This window comes from Gobius niger (assembly GCF_951799975.1).
Source record: "Gobius niger genome assembly, chromosome: 9".
Taxonomy (NCBI): domain Eukaryota; kingdom Metazoa; phylum Chordata; class Actinopteri; order Gobiiformes; family Gobiidae; genus Gobius; species Gobius niger.
The window spans coordinates 19,815,584-19,831,593 of NC_136860.1; the positions used below are offsets into that span (position 1 = coordinate 19,815,584).

The 16,010-nt window shown below is 39.5% G+C and overlaps 3 protein-coding genes across 3 annotated transcripts; 1 reads left to right on the forward strand and 2 right to left on the reverse strand.

Moving 5' to 3' along the window:
• Positions 1–244: 244 nt before the first annotated feature.
• On the forward strand, positions 245–1,595 carry ing1 (inhibitor of growth family, member 1; the record flags this gene model as incomplete). Its single annotated transcript, XM_079562509.1, has 3 exons — positions 245–380; positions 473–621; positions 729–1,595. The coding sequence occupies 3 exons, from the start codon at positions 245–247 to the stop codon at positions 1,359–1,361; spliced, it is 918 nt and encodes a 305-aa protein (XP_079418635.1). The 3' UTR covers positions 1,362–1,595.
• A 91-nt stretch (positions 1,596–1,686) lies between these two features.
• ube2al (ubiquitin conjugating enzyme E2 A, like) lies at positions 1,687–3,809 on the reverse strand. Its single transcript, XM_079563281.1, has 6 exons — positions 3,614–3,809; positions 3,024–3,104; positions 2,911–2,936; positions 2,734–2,823; positions 2,558–2,646; positions 1,687–2,464 (listed from the first exon to the last, which is right to left on the reverse strand). Exons 1-6 carry the CDS (start codon positions 3,655–3,657, stop codon positions 2,336–2,338), a joined length of 459 nt encoding a protein of 152 aa, XP_079419407.1. The 5' UTR covers positions 3,658–3,809; the 3' UTR covers positions 1,687–2,335.
• A 491-nt stretch (positions 3,810–4,300) lies between these two features.
• Positions 4,301–14,437, reverse strand: ankrd10b (ankyrin repeat domain 10b). The gene is made up of 6 exons (XM_079562530.1): positions 14,077–14,437; positions 13,414–13,566; positions 12,527–12,618; positions 6,223–6,488; positions 5,999–6,106; positions 4,301–4,726 (listed from the first exon to the last, which is right to left on the reverse strand). The coding sequence occupies exons 1-6, from the start codon at positions 14,272–14,274 to the stop codon at positions 4,509–4,511; spliced, it is 1,035 nt and encodes a 344-aa protein (XP_079418656.1). The 5' UTR covers positions 14,275–14,437; the 3' UTR covers positions 4,301–4,508.
• Between the last annotated feature and the right edge of the window lie 1,573 nt (positions 14,438–16,010).

Genomic DNA, 16,010 nt, shown 5'->3' on the forward strand with positions numbered 1-16,010 from the left:
ATTCTCTGCACACGAGTGTGTAAAGACAACGCTTTGTTTTTGTTGCCGGGAAGAGAAGCTTTTCTTGTGAGTAAATGTCTAGTTTAATTGCGCTATTTGTGATTATAATATTCATCGAAACGCACTATGTGATAACTGTAATCATGCATACGGCACAAGTTTGATTCTTCTGAGCTGTGGGTCTTGTACAACATTAACAGTTTCCCTTTATGTTTGTTCCCAGGTTACGACGTGATTACACAGGATGCTCAACCCAGCCAATGGCGAACCTGGCCATGTTGCAAAATATGTGGAGGAGTATCTGGACCTGGTGGAATCTCTGCCTTTTGATTTGCAGCGAAGTGTTTCCAACATGAAAGAAATTGACGCAAAGTATCAAGGTATTCTAATCCCTTTTGATTGCCAGTCGTGGTGCTTGGGCTTTAACTTTGTCTTTATTTTGTTTTAATCTATCTTTGTATGTACTTTTCAGATGTCCTGAAAGAGCTTGATGAAGCTTATGAAAAATACTGTCGCGAAACAGACTCTGTTCAGAGGCGAAAACTTCAGTTGTCTATTCAGCGGACCTTGATCCGAAGTCAGGAACTTGGCGATGAGAAAATCCAAATTGCCGGACAAATGGTATTTAACTTGAAACAAAAAAAGAAACTACACTGTAACATTATTTCAGTATGCACCAATGATGTAACTCAACTGTATAATTAAAATAGTTTGTGCTGTTTTTGCAGGTGGAGTTGGTTGAGAACAGAACACGGCAGATGGATTGGCATTCTGAAGTGCTCCACTCTTCTCAAGAAGTTCCAGAAAGTCATGTAGCAACAGCCACTTCGCTAACATCCTCTGCAGCCTCCCTCATGTCATCAGCAGCTGCAGCCATAACACCCGGGAAAACTGGTCACCATGAGAAGAAACGTGATGAAGTTACCCCAGGGTCCGGCAGTGGGGACAAGGTTGGAGGGAAACGCTCAAGACGGCAGAAAAATGGAGACAGTCGTGAAAGTTACGTGGGTTTGGATCACACCGAGGATGTAGGAGTAGGAGCATCACGTGATAAGAGAGCTAAAGCATCTTCTAAAAAGAAGAAACGGTCCAAAGGAAAGTCTGAACGTGAAGTCTCTCCACCAGATCTACCCATTGATCCGGATGAACCCACTTATTGTTTATGTGAGCAGGTGTCCTACGGTGAGATGATTGGCTGCGATAATGATGAATGCCCCATTGAGTGGTTCCACTTCTCCTGTGTAGGGTTACATCATAAGCCCAAAGGAAAGTGGTACTGCCCCAAATGTAGGGGAGAGAATGAGAAGACTATGGACAAGGCCTTAGAAAGGGCAAAAAAGGAGAGGGCTTACAACAGGTAGCCTGCCTCCCTGCTTCAATGAACATTGTGGTGTGAAATCTGTGCTATTAGTGTATCTTTACTGTTAATGACATTTGAACAGTACATGGAGAATGTCGTAGAAAAGTTATTTTTGTAAAATGAAATAATTCTGAACCAGAGAATCCCTTTCCTTCCTTCTCAAAACTATGACATACAACCTGCATGAAACCAAACTCTTGTACTTGTTCCATCATACAATGCATGCTAGTTACACAATTAAATAAAACAATTTTCCAGGATGTGTGTATAAAATGGATATTTTATATAATTAGAAACAATGCACTGCAAACGGTTAGAACATGTCGTGAAGAAATTGCCTTTTTATTTACAAGTACTGGAAAATGGCATGAAAACAACCAGTGCAAAATCTGTACATAAAGTTTTTGTTGTGATTCTTATTTACACAAGTACTTGAACAAAAAACATGAACACACTTCTCATGCGTGTAACAGGGCTCACAACACAGCAAAGACGCAGTCAAGATGTCCACTATAACTTTTACCAGTGATGTCTCTGGGATACTTTGGTTACCCGATAGGAAAAGCATTCACCAAGGAACCCTGAAAACAGCCGTGTAAAATACAGTACACTTGACAGAGCAGTTGAGCACAGCATGATGAATCTATGACACAAACTGGCCATCCAATATTCTAAATAAGTCCTGGGGTGCTTTTCAAGAAAGTGAAATACACCAGTAAGCAAGGCAATGTCCCTTTAGTCCATACAGGCAACCAAGGCAAGATTTAGTTCCCCTGAAGGACTTTTACTTGGTGAAACAATAGAAAAAAAGATTATTCCTGGCAGACAATAAAAGGATTTTCTATGAAAGGGGAAATTGATGGTAAAGTGCATAAAAGCTTGAAATAAAAAAAGTGGGTGGGATACCAGGCAAACACAAGAGGTGCATGACTAAAATTTGCAGCGCACAATGAAAAAACTATGGTGATTGTCAGGTCAACTGTCTCTCCAGCTTTGTTCGACAATGGCAGACACACGTTTCTCGTACTCCCGCTTGTTCTCCTGGTAAAGCTGAGCTGCCTGGCTGTTTGCCGGACTGTTGGGGTTTGGTTCATCAAGCAGAGACTGAAAATGAAAAATCAATAATTACAAAACAATATAAATATACACATTCTTGACATTCTAGACCACGAGACAGTGCCAGTAGGATGTTATTACCTGAATGGATGTAAGGATTGAAGACACATCATAAGTAGGACTCCAGCGGTTTTGTAAAATGTCCAAACATATACTTCCATCTGCATAGACTGAATGAAAAATGACATACATGATTCAATACAGTCACTACTACAGCATGTCAAATCTGTGGGTTAAGAAAAAAATATGCCCCGCACCATTAGGATGAAACATCTTTGACACAAATCGTACTGTAGGTGGTTTATTGGGATATTCTTCTGTGAACTCTACAATGAGTTTAAACGTACCTGAAAACATACAAAAGGACGACCAGAATTTGATACAATTCTTGTTAAATATAAAGTATTCATAACAGGCGAGTGTAAAATGCTCACCATCTTCAAATGGTGTCCCCTCTGGTCTGAAACACAAATGTATGATTTTAATCACAAAAAGAAGAAGAAAATAATGGATTTATTATAGTCTTATAAATGCATTAGTAACTCACCCAAAAATGACGGCGTTCCACACCATGATGTTGTTTTCGGAGGGAGCTCCACTGACACCAGCTGGGGGGTCCTCTTGTAATCTGTGTAGAGTATATACATACATAGGTTAATAATAAACATCAAAAGGGAACGTCACTATCTCTGACGACCTAATTTGTTAAAACCTTGCGAGCTAAACATGAATAAAATGCATCGGAAAAATACACAGAATAACAAAAAACACGATATGGATATTTGTTAAAGAAAAGAAAGAGCTCATGCAAACTAACACTCTTAAACCCTTCCTAAGCACTACATGTATGATGTTCTTGCTAGTCACATACCTGCAGCTACTTGTACAGGCTAAACCGTGAAGTCAAAACTGGTCTGAACACTTACAACCATTAATCAATCATTGACATTTTTTTGGATCTTAAGATATGTTTATAGAAAACAGATATCCAGCCGATCCAAAAGTTATGTTAGTGTATTTCTGTTGTTATCACCACCAAACAACAGGATGCTATGCAACTGCTAGCATTTCGAGCAAACGTAGGAAGCTAATGTTACCTCTGTCGATACTGTCGAGTCATTTTTTTTGAAAACTCACCTTTTGAAATCTCTCATTAATCTTCTTCTAGCCGGGGTGGACATGACCTGATGTGATAGTTGTATCGAGACCAAAGCTAAACGTGTGGAGCTTATTTATCAAAATGTTTTGTCGTATTTCCCAGTTACTTGACACCACCCGCTCCCTCTAGCCCCGATTGGTTTCGTTAATCCGCTTGCTCTGGGTAGCCCAGTTTAGTTTACAGTGACAGACCATTTAATACACGGGGGAGTTCAGCGCTGACAACACGTAATGAAGAAAGGTTACCTACATAAATACAAGTAATCGTGAATCTGTGTGATTTAACATTAAAGTAATAAATAATTATATCTGGCTTAAAATCAACGGCGTATTGTTAATCGGCATTATAATTTCATTAAAGTCTGGTTAACCCCGTTCTTCATGCATGGACTCGCCCGAAGTGGGCGTGGCCAGCGTGACGTAGTGTTTGTGCAGCGTGAAGGTCGGGCTCATGACAGGTGACTAGAGCACAGCACACTGTACTGCCGTGGTCTACACGTGAGATAAGGGGAGGTGCACTCATTTTAAACATTTTTAGCATGACTGCAAGACGTGAGAAATGTGCACACAAGTTAAAATTAAGGGAATGCAGAAATATGGAATCAATAACCACGATTTAAAGTCATTAACTGCACTTTAATCTAATAAATTCACAATTCATTTTAGTCAAACTCAACATTCATTATCAGTATAAAAAGAAAACACTTTGACCACATCGTTGCACCTTGAGTGTTAGAATGAATGAACAAAAAAACATTTCACTTTGTAATACTTTCTTCTTAAACAAGTACATCCCACTGGGTAACACTGGCAAGACATTTTTTTGAATATTTTAAGGCCAATCGTTTATATGCTTAGGCAAATAATATTAGTTTTAGGATCCGTGGTAAAGAAGCATTGTGCTGTAAAATGCATGGTCATACAGTTGCTCTGCTGTCACAGACTTCTGGTGCTCCACCTGGCTGCCCGCTGTGCTGTGGATCTCAAGCAAATCAGTGCAGGCCTGTCTGATTTCTGCTGCTGCTGGATCACACCCAAATGGGAGCTCAGGATGGCTGTGACCATTTGTAGTAAAAAGTCTTGCATCTGTCACTGCAAACCACAAAGAGCAATATTATTAAATCTCTTAATATAATTTTCTTTTTCTACAGCAGTTACAGACTAGTTGGGAGCTAAATTGGTTCTAATACAAGTCTGATCAAGATTATTAAACGGACATTGTGAAATACATTCCACAGCCTCATGCTATTCTTGCACAAGCTTTGAACCAGCCTTGAAATGGGTCAGATCCTTATTTGGAAACGTTTAATGACACAGTGACCTAGTTGTTTGCAGTAGTATTTAGGTGTTTGAGCTTGGGGCATAGATGTGAAAAGAGACATCCTTCAGTAAATCATCATCAGAATAAATGAAATCAGTCCACCAGCCACAAATCTGAAATGTTTCATATTTAATTCTATTGTATATATTCATAACAAAACAAACTTTTCATGGCAAAGCGCTAGAAAATTCCCAATAAATGTAGGACATTTTTTACATATCGTACATGCCACCGACACAGACAAAACCAAGATGGAAAAACTGCTTCAAAAAGTATTTACGACAAAGTTAAAAAAACAAATAAAAAAAACATTTTATAGCTAAAAAATATAAGGCAAATTTAATTTTAGAGAAATTCATGAAGTTTATAGAAGTACAAAAATCCCAACTGAAATAACTCACATGACCAACGTGTAAGTATAAAATGCATAAACCCCCCATTTAACAAACTAATTTACACAAAATCACAAATATTAATAAACCACTTCTAGAAAAATTCACTTTTGAGAAATGAGTTCGATTACAAAAGAACGCTGTATAAATGGCTAATGGTTATACTTAAAAAAAAAAAAATCGGAAAAAAAAACAAAGGCATGGCATTTTATGAAAATAGTTTTTCAAAGTGAACATGTTTTGAGTTCCAAATTATCGAGCAACAAGGGTATGTTTAATAGTGCAAAACCAAAGATATCCCTTAGCAATTTCACAAAATAGAGAGAACAACGTGCTAGTTAAACGGAAACCTGTTTCTATACATTTTTCAATGTATGTTACAACAAAACAAAATGATTTTGCTCATATAATGCATAAACACAGCCCAGCAACACCAAACACATACAAGGTCCAAAGTTCTCTATAAGTAAGCATATGAATTGGTGTAATGGCAGTGAGTCTGCATTGACGCCACAGTAATAACCTCCAGCTCTTTGGCTGGATGGCCTGCTCCATCTTGGCCCACAAAGTCCTCACACTGATCCATGGGGCCTGGATTTGGGGCTGCTACTGCAAACCCATTTAGTGCTAATGCAAAGGATCCTGGCCCACCTGAGCTTGTAGCAGTGGACAGCTCCATGTTTGTGCTGTCCATCTGAACATCTTGAGCACCACCCAGTGGCCCATTCCCGTTAAGACAAACCGATGTCATGTCAAGACCTAAAAAACAAGCATTAACAATTTTTAAATTAAACCGTATTTAATATCAGTGCGTGTTCACAAGCCAAGCGTAACATCATTTGTGTTTAAGTCATAGAATAAAACAAATGGCCTACCATTGGATCTGGCCTTTTTGACAGGGTTTATTTCAATGCCTTCAAACGACCTCTTTCTGTTAGGAGCACCATTCAGCAAGCTGCGTCCCTGGACAGAGGGATGTGTGTGGCCTCCGTTCTGGGCTGTGCCATTCACAAACAGACCGTTTTGGGATTGGGCCCTGTTTTGTTGGAAGTTCTGGGCATTGGACAAAATCTCAGCACACTCCTGGAAGCCCTGCGCGTGGGCCAGGTCGGCAGCAGTCAGCCCACTGGCATTCCTCAGACTGCACAAAAAGAGCAAGTGTCACCAGCCCATCTGCTGCTGTGCCACATAGACACAAAGGCCAGGCACTCAGACGCACACTTACGCTCTGAATTCATTCGCACACAGAGACAGACACGCACGCACACACAGGTACAGACACAACCTGTCCTGACTATACTAGCATCCTCATCGTCATCCTTCTGAAAATGACGTCTGATCCACTTGGATCATTTGACTTTAATATCAGTTTCCAAATAAGGAAACAGGACTGCTGCAAAACATGACATGGTTAAGCCAACTATGGTAATAGTGCAGAGATTTTCTTGTTGTACGTTGCAAGTTTTCCGACTTTGATGAAGGTTCTCTGAAGACTTAAGAGGTTTGAGATCCTCAAGAATGTATTTTTTTCTTCCGTTGATCATGAAATGATATACGTTTAACAAAAAAGGAAATACAACAGTTATATTTGCAAAAATAAATAAATCAGACGCGTAATTACAAAAATTGTTGCGTGCCATTAAAAATCTTCTTAAAATTTCAAAAAAGAAAAAAAGAAAAAAAAGTGCTGTGCTTAAAAGATTTGGTTCCGTGGAATGTGAAGAAAAAGATGGTCTCTTCTCAAAGATCAACAATGAAAGAAAAGCAGGTTTGATGCTTCAAGATCCACAAAGATAATTACGAAATATCTTCAAGGTCAGGAATCCGTGGATCTTCTCCAAGGAGCAGTCAAAGTATGAAATGACAGAAGTGCACTGAAGATATGCAGTGCTGCTCTTCAATGCAAAAAGTGCCCTACAGTGCACAACATAGAGTTGTGTTAACCATGTCAAGCTGCAGCATAGAGCAGTGATTTGGGTCATAAAATGAATGCACAAGCAGTATTGTGTCACAACAGTGTCCTGTATGAAAGTAAGGTCTGTTTTCTATGATGTAGTTACAACTGAGAACGTTACATAAGTAAGTGTGAAATAACAACCTGAAATTAATTTTAACTAACAACTATTTAAAGCCAGTAGGCGCTCAGATATGCAGATGAGAGTTTTACTCTGCTTCACTTAGTTCATGAATGAAACAATAGTTTGCTTGTCCAGGCCACAGTGGCATGGCGATGTGCGTTATCCCAAGCAAACAACAAGTCTTTGTTAAAGACTTGGGCCTCTGGCCAAAGTTACTTCAGTTACAATTGTACAAAACAAGAAACTACTGATGAGTTTGGAAATTACTTCCATACAGTGACAGGTTTACTGTGTGGACATTCATTGCATAAAATGTGAATTTTTTCCCCTCTATTTCAGCTAAATAAAAAATAACATTTTGAAAACTAGTGCACAATGAACATTTCATACACAATCAAAAGATCTGTAAATCATAAAAGTAAAAATCACACAATAACTTGTTGCACATTGTCCCCTTCAAATTAACGCTTCCAATTCTTTAGGAATTTACAAAATTGTTTAACAAAATGAGAATGTCTCACTCAAAGGAATGGACACGTTCTGTACCTTACGCAGTGAATCTACGTATTGTTTAATATTTGATGATAATTATATAATTTAAGGATCGGAGATTGTAAGGCAAAGCTACATAGGGCCATCAAGTTCTCTCTCCGAGTTGCAATATACAAGCGTATACAAGCACCGGTGTCCTGATCTGAGCGTCTGAGCGTAATGCTATGGGTGGGTTTCAGTCAAAGGACGTTTTCTTGTTATGAGTGTCATTTTAGAGGACTTTCACAATTTCAAAAGATCAAAGATTTGTTTTGAATTCTCCATTGCTGTGACAGTGGTGCTCATTTCACATCAATGTGAAACCCAATGGCAAGAAAAAAAGAGACAACGGTAGTTAAAAATCTAATCATCTAATCCAGCTCCTCCATGTCAACGAAGCATCTAAATGTTAGCTTGAATTACTGGTGACATTAAATTCAAGATATACCAATCAAATTCCTTTAAGAGGAAAGCTGTTTTTCTTTGTGGCTAGCCATAAAACGGCTTTTAAGGTCATGAGTAATGATAGACTGTACTTCAGATCATTTCAATACCTCAATTATTCCTTTGGTGAGACCTTAATGAATTGTTTTAACAAAATCAAAGACTCCATTCAAAAGGAAGCGTTAATTCTTTATAAATGCCTGGTATGCTTTGCTTTTCCGGCCTAAGTACAGATTGATCTGCTCTAGATACGGTCTAACTTTCAAGAGGCAGCCTACAGTCATGCTACATGTGACTCACGTGATTAACCTGTCCATTTAAAGGGCTCCTATGGTTAGTTGACAAGACCAAAAACAAAATAGATCATAAAAATAAAACAAAAACTATATATGTACACAATTATGGATAATAAGCAAAGCATGCAGGTATAAAACTGTAGTTGTGATTCATTTAACAACCTAGCATTAAAACCAATCACCGCAAGAAATACCTCAACAGTTTGCCAGTGTGTAGATAGGAAGCGATAGTGAGAACACTCAATGCCACAACAGTGCGGCTATCCCAGGGAACGGGGCAGACTCAGCAGTGTCTATTCTCCCCCTTTCTAGGATTACTTGAAAGAACCAAGTCATTTCCAATTCATTAGCTGAAAAACATTAAGACGTACGGTTCTGGTTCTGTTAACAGTATCAAAACGTTTGGTTTAACTTATTGTCACTTTCAGAAAGGAAAAGGTGACATAGTAAAGGTCAAACAAGACTGTATTATTGTATATGGTTAATACTGAGACAAACAAATAAAACATTTGATAGAGAAATTTTCTGAACAGTGAAAGGACATTGCATGAGTGTTAGCATAACATAGTTCATAGATCATACACGTATTTACCTAGATACAGCTAATCCTCCTTTGCCCTTCTCTCATTTCCAACTGTGTCTAGCCCTGAGCTGCCAGCTGCTGTCCTGACCATGCACCGTCTTGCCGCTCATGAGGCTCATGACAAACAAAACAGGACCGTAAACATTTGTGCTTTTAGGATTTACTGCATTTGTAATTTCTAAATTGGGAACTGCATTGTAAATTCATTAACAGATATTTTCCATGACAAATGCAAGATTCAAAGTGTGCGTTCAAATCCTTGAAGGATGAATAAAAGTTGTCCGGAAGCAAGAAAGAGCAGGATGTCTGCAAGCGTGGCGGCTCATCAAAGCTGTTCAAGGGGGTCCAAGGCCATGACTGTGCTTTGCCGAAACAGACTCCACATCCAAGTCAATGGGGAGAGGATTTTCTTCATTCATAAAAGCTTCTCTGTCCTGGACCGTATGGAGATTTGGAGTTGGTTTTGAGCGAGTGGATCCATGCACACTTCCCAAGATTTGGCAAAAGAGGAAAAGAGGCTTCTTTGTAAAGGATTAATCCTACAATGATATATTTTACTGCAGTTCCTAATTACGAGGCTTTCTAATTGACATCTCACCTGGATACGTGACTCAGTGGTGGCCTGCTGAATAACGAGCATTGAGGCCAAGGTTATACAAGAAATTTGGACGAGGTAAAGATGAGAAGAGGAGCTGATGACGACGACACATCCTCAAGGCTCAAGACAAAGGTCTCGAAAGAACACAGCGAAGGATAAAAAAGGTGTTCATCAAGTGAGATGTCCATAATGCATATTTTACATATTAACTTTATAGATTTGATTTGAGTTTTTAAAGAATGTGGTTTAGCTTAATTGTTTAAGTTAATAACCAATACTGATAATGTAATTTCAACTCAAGAGAAAACAGAATAAACTTAAAGGCAATTTGAAATAATTAGTTTCAACATTGTCATGAGCCTCATCGCCCCCTGTGCCACGCGTTTCCTTCCATATGGTGAAAAACTACATAACCTCAACTACCTAGTTAATCTGCAAATGGAAAAAAACAAACAAACTTTTATTACTTTTAGAGATTAATGATCAGAAGATAGCCAAATGCACAAGGAGCAGCTCCGGTTACTTGGGGATTATCGATATATTTTTTTATTTGTTTTTTATAGAATTTATTTATTTATCTATCTATCTAAATAAATAATTATAAAATCTATGTTTCTGTTAATGCTTGAAAAGAACTATCGTAACTGCAAATCTAATTAGGCCTTTTAAAATAATGTCATTTGAAAGACAAATTATCTACTATATCTATAAACCCCAAGTAGTTTGACTATTTACCGTGTCCACAACTCATCGGTGCCGTGTGTTGCATAGATTAAAGAGGTGTATTGATTATAGGTTAGAAAACATTATTTTTAAAGTGTGTAATTATGTTGCGTGTCTGAAAACAGAGTTAATTTTATTTTGTAAACCCATTTGGTCCAAAGCTTTCTGTGCAATACAAATGAGTTATTAAGCCCTGTCTGTATAGACCAGGGGTATCGAACCCGTTTGGGTCGTGGGCCGCATATGTTGTGAAGGACTGCGGCCTAATAAATAACAACTGCTTACACTTACTGCACTTTATCGGCCTGTGTCACACGTTTCTCAAAGTGCTACATATACTCAATATTCACTCACTCCACACTTGATGGCAAGTGGATGGTAAGTGACTATTTTAGCGACAGCAGCCCTGGACCATTTACCACATGGCTATAACATGCTGTTTATATCCTGGGAAAAGTGGTGAGCAGCAGCCTGTGCCGATCTTTTTTCTCGGTTACGTTTTCGATCCTGCACGGCACTTAAGTACGGGATGTGTATGTCCCATAGAACTATATACAAGTATGTCCCACCCATCTATTTATGTCCTGATCACTTATTGTGTCAATGCCTTCTGCTGGACGTGAGTGGAATTCTTTCCTATTTTAAATGTAAGCTGCCCCTCAGTGGCTGGGGTGAGCATTCTGGCCATTTCTTTAAAAATCCTTACCTCCGCACAGGAATGTGCTTACTTTCTTTTTTTTTTTGACGTACTCAGAATTACATGCTCTATAGAGCGCCACTTTAAATCATCTCGCATTTCCAATGTGTTTTACACATGTGGTACAGATGTAAACATTTATATTTACACTGTGTAAAGTCAATTCTCTCTTTCTGCTGTAAATCCTTCAAGTATCAATGTGTGTTAGGGGTTTAACAATTCATCCAAGGGACGCATTTATAACAATCCCCTTTTAAATACAGGAGGATGAAGCTTTACCTTATGCAGTCCTCCGCCGTCACATAGGTTCTTAAGAACTGTTTATTAAAGGCCTGGGGAAAGGTGGGGTAACTGAATGGGGGTAACTGAATGTGGTTTTATTCTATGCAACAGTTCAGCTCGTTTTTGAAGTCAGTTCAGCACTTGTGCATTTGGCCATCCAAACTGTATAAAACAGTAACCAAAACAAAGTTAACATGGAAAACCACACTAGTTTTAACAAAGATGCATGCTGCTCTAAGAAATACTGTATTTCAACATGTACATTAAGATGCCCTTTTATGTAATTAATCAAAGGCTCGATATGTATTTTATATCTTTGATAATTAGTCTGTATGAATGTCACAGTTTAAAAACACATAGTTTTAAATAATGTGAGAGGAATACTTTCTATGACTATTGCACAGTGAGGGCAGCTTAATATACTTTGTTGCACTGACAACAACAATTTAGTGTATTAATATCACATTCAAGGGATCACCGTCAAACGCTCATAACTATGCACCAGCCAATAACGAACCATAGAAACGTGGTGTTAACGTGGCTGATGCTCCTTTAAAGAGTTCAGCTTTGAATGTGGTAAACAACACTGTCATAATTAAACGGATCTATGTACATGCTTATTCCTGCTCGCCATTCACAATGTCCCCACTTTATAAAATCCACCATTTCTTTTCTTAAATTAAGCTTTGGTTACGAGTTCAGAAATGTACGGAATAATTGGATACATTTACGGCATTTAGTTCACGCTGGTACAATTATATTTGATGTTCTAAAGCGCTGCACATTTAAAAATGGGTTTAACATGAATAACTTTAAAAAAAAATATTTGTTCATTTGATAAAAACTAATTGTTTCATGAGTTTGCTGGTGATTCCTTGTAAAGTTTTAACAATTGTAATAGCATAAAATAAAAGGTTTGAGAACAGAGATGTGGTCACAGGACTTACTCAGCTTTGGCTCTCTGCACCAAGAGAGCATTGATGCAGTCCAGACTGCCCGCTCGAGCAGCCTTGTGGATGGGCGTCTCGCCCACATAGTCCTGAGATGACAAAACGCTACCGTTACATTCAAGGAGGAGGACTGTCCTTGACACATACATCAGGGAGAGGAAAGAGCAAACTCCCAATGAGGGAGTAAACTAGGTTTAACACAGAGGCTGAACTTTTCACCCAGTGAAAAAATGAAGATGAATCAGCACAACTGTATGCTCATTGCTCACCAATTGTTTATTGCTCTAAGGTTGATGAGCATACAGTTGTGTCTTAATTTTTTCACTCTACTTTTTTTTTTATCCAGCCCACTGGTTGAGAGCTGTGGATGTCTTCCTTCCTAAACTGAACTTTTCACCCAGACCTCACTACTGCCCACACACGTTTTACATACACACAGGAAAAAGAAGAAAAACCCTGAATCATCGAATTAATTAGTGAGACCGTTTGTAAAACTCTGGCAAAGACTCCACAGATCCAATTTAGCAAAGCATGAAATATATGAAATACATTCCCAGGGGGGAGTCTGAACAAGAAGAAGTCAAGACAGGCCACGACAAGCTCAACACACCATCACCTGAACACTCATCTCTCCCTGACTGAAAAATGGGTCAAGTCAAGTGTTGGATCAGGCCGGGGTTAGGTCACTAATATATACTTAGGTTCATGACCCACATGTGGAGAAAAATCCTCACTTATGGGATCAGGCACACTGCTGCTCTTTTTACTCCAGGTCGCCTGTAAGGCCTCATACTATACGTATGTTTTATGTGTTTACTATTTAACAACTACACATTATGCAGTAACATCAGGTCAAAACAGCTATTTGTGCAGTAGCCACCTACCTGTCTGTTGATATCTGCACCAGCTTGTAGAAGCCATAACAGGCACGCAGGGTGTCCCCCAAACGCAGCAATATGAGTGGGAGTCTGGGCAAACCTTGACGTGACCGCGTTCACACTGCAGCCCACTTGAACCAGACGCATGACACATTCCAGCTGTGAACACAAACACCAAACCTGATCAATAACATACAAAGAGTGCATATTTGGCGGCACGTGCACAGTGTAGGAAAACTGTGCCAAGTGTTTGGTTTAAGGATGTGGGCGGCACTGCAGCCAAGTTTAATACAAAGCGCAAATGAGCTCAACGGGGTTATATTTCCGTCACACTGGTTCAGAGCAGGCTGTGTATAATTAGACTGATAGAATATTCAGGGAAATATATACCCGATACTTACATTTCAATGAATTTATATATAGTACACGAATTGTAAATGTGCCCGATTATAGCAAAACTGTTTTTTTTACATTTGAAGTCCCGAGGCAGGTCAATCAAAGCAATACAGTGACTCCTAGGACCATTTGACCGGACCCAGTGCCCACTCGCTCCACAGTGTGATGGCGGTGGGTCTGGCCCGTGAACATCAGGAAATGGCCGAGGTAGCGTCACGCCGATGTCTTCGCAGGAACCACACCATGCTAAACGAACTGAGCGAAAGGAAATACCTTTCCGAAGTGCGCAGCCCAGTGAATGGGCGTCCAGCCGTAGAAGGTGTCCTCCACAGCGAGGTCCGCGGTGTTGGCGGTGCACTGGAGCAGCGAGAGCAGGGCGCCGATGTCCCCATCTCTGCAGGCGCGGTGCAGAGGGAAGCGGGCCGTGAGCACCTCTTCGCTCGAAAACCCAGACTCCAACGCAGTCGACATCGCGGCAACACACACCTGGCAATGCCGAAGTGTGGACGAGTTTCACGGCAAAGGATTGATAGTTGTACCGTGGCGACGCAGGGGGAACACTCTGGACCCAGACGTCTGTTTTGTCTGCCCCACAACACAAAAGCGAGCGGCAGGAGGCACGCGCACAGACTTCAGAGGCGCTTAATCTGCTGCAAAACACGGACTGGAGTTACTGTAGAGAAACCCCGGACTGGATTAGTTTACTCGGACTCATTCCCCCGGCGTTTAATTAGGCCATATAACCACAAGGGGGCAGCAGAGAGCCACGAATAAAGTAACTGGGAACTCTGCTTCTGGATGCGGGGTGGTTTATCAAATCTAACTTCCGATTGTTCGTATTTATAAATGCCGGGAATAGATGAAGACGTCTAAAGGGACACGAGGTAAGAGAAAAGTGATGTAAACGGTTATGTTTAATTGCAAAAAAGACAACGAACAAAACGGGTTCAGTGGCGCAACAACTTCCACAAGATGGCGACATTCAACAAGAACTACAGTGGTTTGACCTTAACCAGCTGGAGTACCTGACTTTTTGTTGTTGTAGTGTTGTACATTTATTATGTTGTAAACACAGCAAATAACAGACCTTGGTCCTATGTCTTCACCTCAATGTTTATGGAGCGATGAAAGATAAAAGAATAATCTAAATTGGTGCGATTTATTTTGGGGCGGTCACCCCCGCTTTACTTTTCCACAGCTCGAGGCTGAACATGGGTGTGAAACTTGCATATAATTAATCTCCTTGAACAATTTGGATATGCAGGAGGGATTGTGAGAGCTAGAAATGAGTTTGGACCAAAACAAAAAATGTCTACATTTGAACAGTAAAAATTAGGAACTCTAGCTTTCAGGTAAGTTTCTTTAGAGTTCCCTCATTCAAAAACTGAATCTATGTGGTGAATTTGGTAATGTCTTGTACTATTTTTATTTTCATTAGCTCACGTTACAGTGAACCGAGTGCCATTAAAAGTGATGTCAGGGGCTCAAGTCAAGAGAGATCATTGGAGTATATAGGGCTGCTCGATTATTGAAAAAATAATAATCACGATTATTTTAGTTATAATTGAAATCACGATTATTTAAACGATTATTTTTTTTCCCTTTAAAAAAAAACTTTATTTTGTTTATATATTTATTAATTAAAAAAAACAATGCTGAATATTTTCTGTTTTCTGAACAGTCATGAAAGTACAAATGATTTCAAGCATGCCTCGATTAAGGAGAGGTCTCTGTTTCACACCTGCCCCCTGCTGGCCAGCCCTCACACCTGCACAAGCAAACTGAGCAGCGCGGCCTGATGACATCATCACACAGCGCTGTTTGTTTTTATGTCAGGCAAAAGCATGAGCCATGGCACGTGAAGTGCGAAGGGAAAATAATCCAGTGCCATGAAATAATGCAAGTCTGCTTTGCAAAAAAAAAAAAATTGAATTGAATTGGATAAAAAATAAAAAACTTTTTTTTTTCAGATTATGCTAATTTTGTAATCGTTTAGTGTAATAATCGAAATTGTTATCGAATTTCGATTAATTGCACAGCCCTATTGGAGAAGGTAAGTATAGAAGGGGCTATTGAAATACAGTATTTTGACTTGGCACAATGCATCCTATCCTACCGGCTACAGGCCTCCACAGTGCTATGGAGCCTGTCAATCATCGACTTAGGCTTCAACTTTTTATTTCTAATGTACAAAAACCAGCATTGTT

Coding starts and splice junctions, on each gene's coding strand:
- ube2al (XM_079563281.1), bottom strand. CDS start 3,657: ATGTCCACCCCGGCTAGAAGAAGATTAATGAGAGATTTCAAAAG. Junction 2,647..2,733: donor AAAGATGTTTCATCCTAATG/GTGCGGGGCATA, acceptor TTTTTCATTCAG/TCTATGCAGATGGAAGTATA. Junction 2,465..2,557: donor CAATCCTTACATCCATTCAG/GTAATAACATCC, acceptor TTTCATTTTCAG/TCTCTGCTTGATGAACCAAA.
- ankrd10b (XM_079562530.1), bottom strand. CDS start 14,274: ATGTCGACTGCGTTGGAGTCTGGGTTTTCGAGCGAAGAGGTGCTCACG. Junction 6,107..6,222: donor CAAAAAGGCCAGATCCAATG/GTAGGCCATTTG, acceptor CTTGTTTTTTAG/GTCTTGACATGACATCGGTT. Junction 4,727..5,998: donor GTCCACTGCTACAAGCTCAG/GTGGGCCAGGAT, acceptor TGTGGTTTGCAG/TGACAGATGCAAGACTTTTT.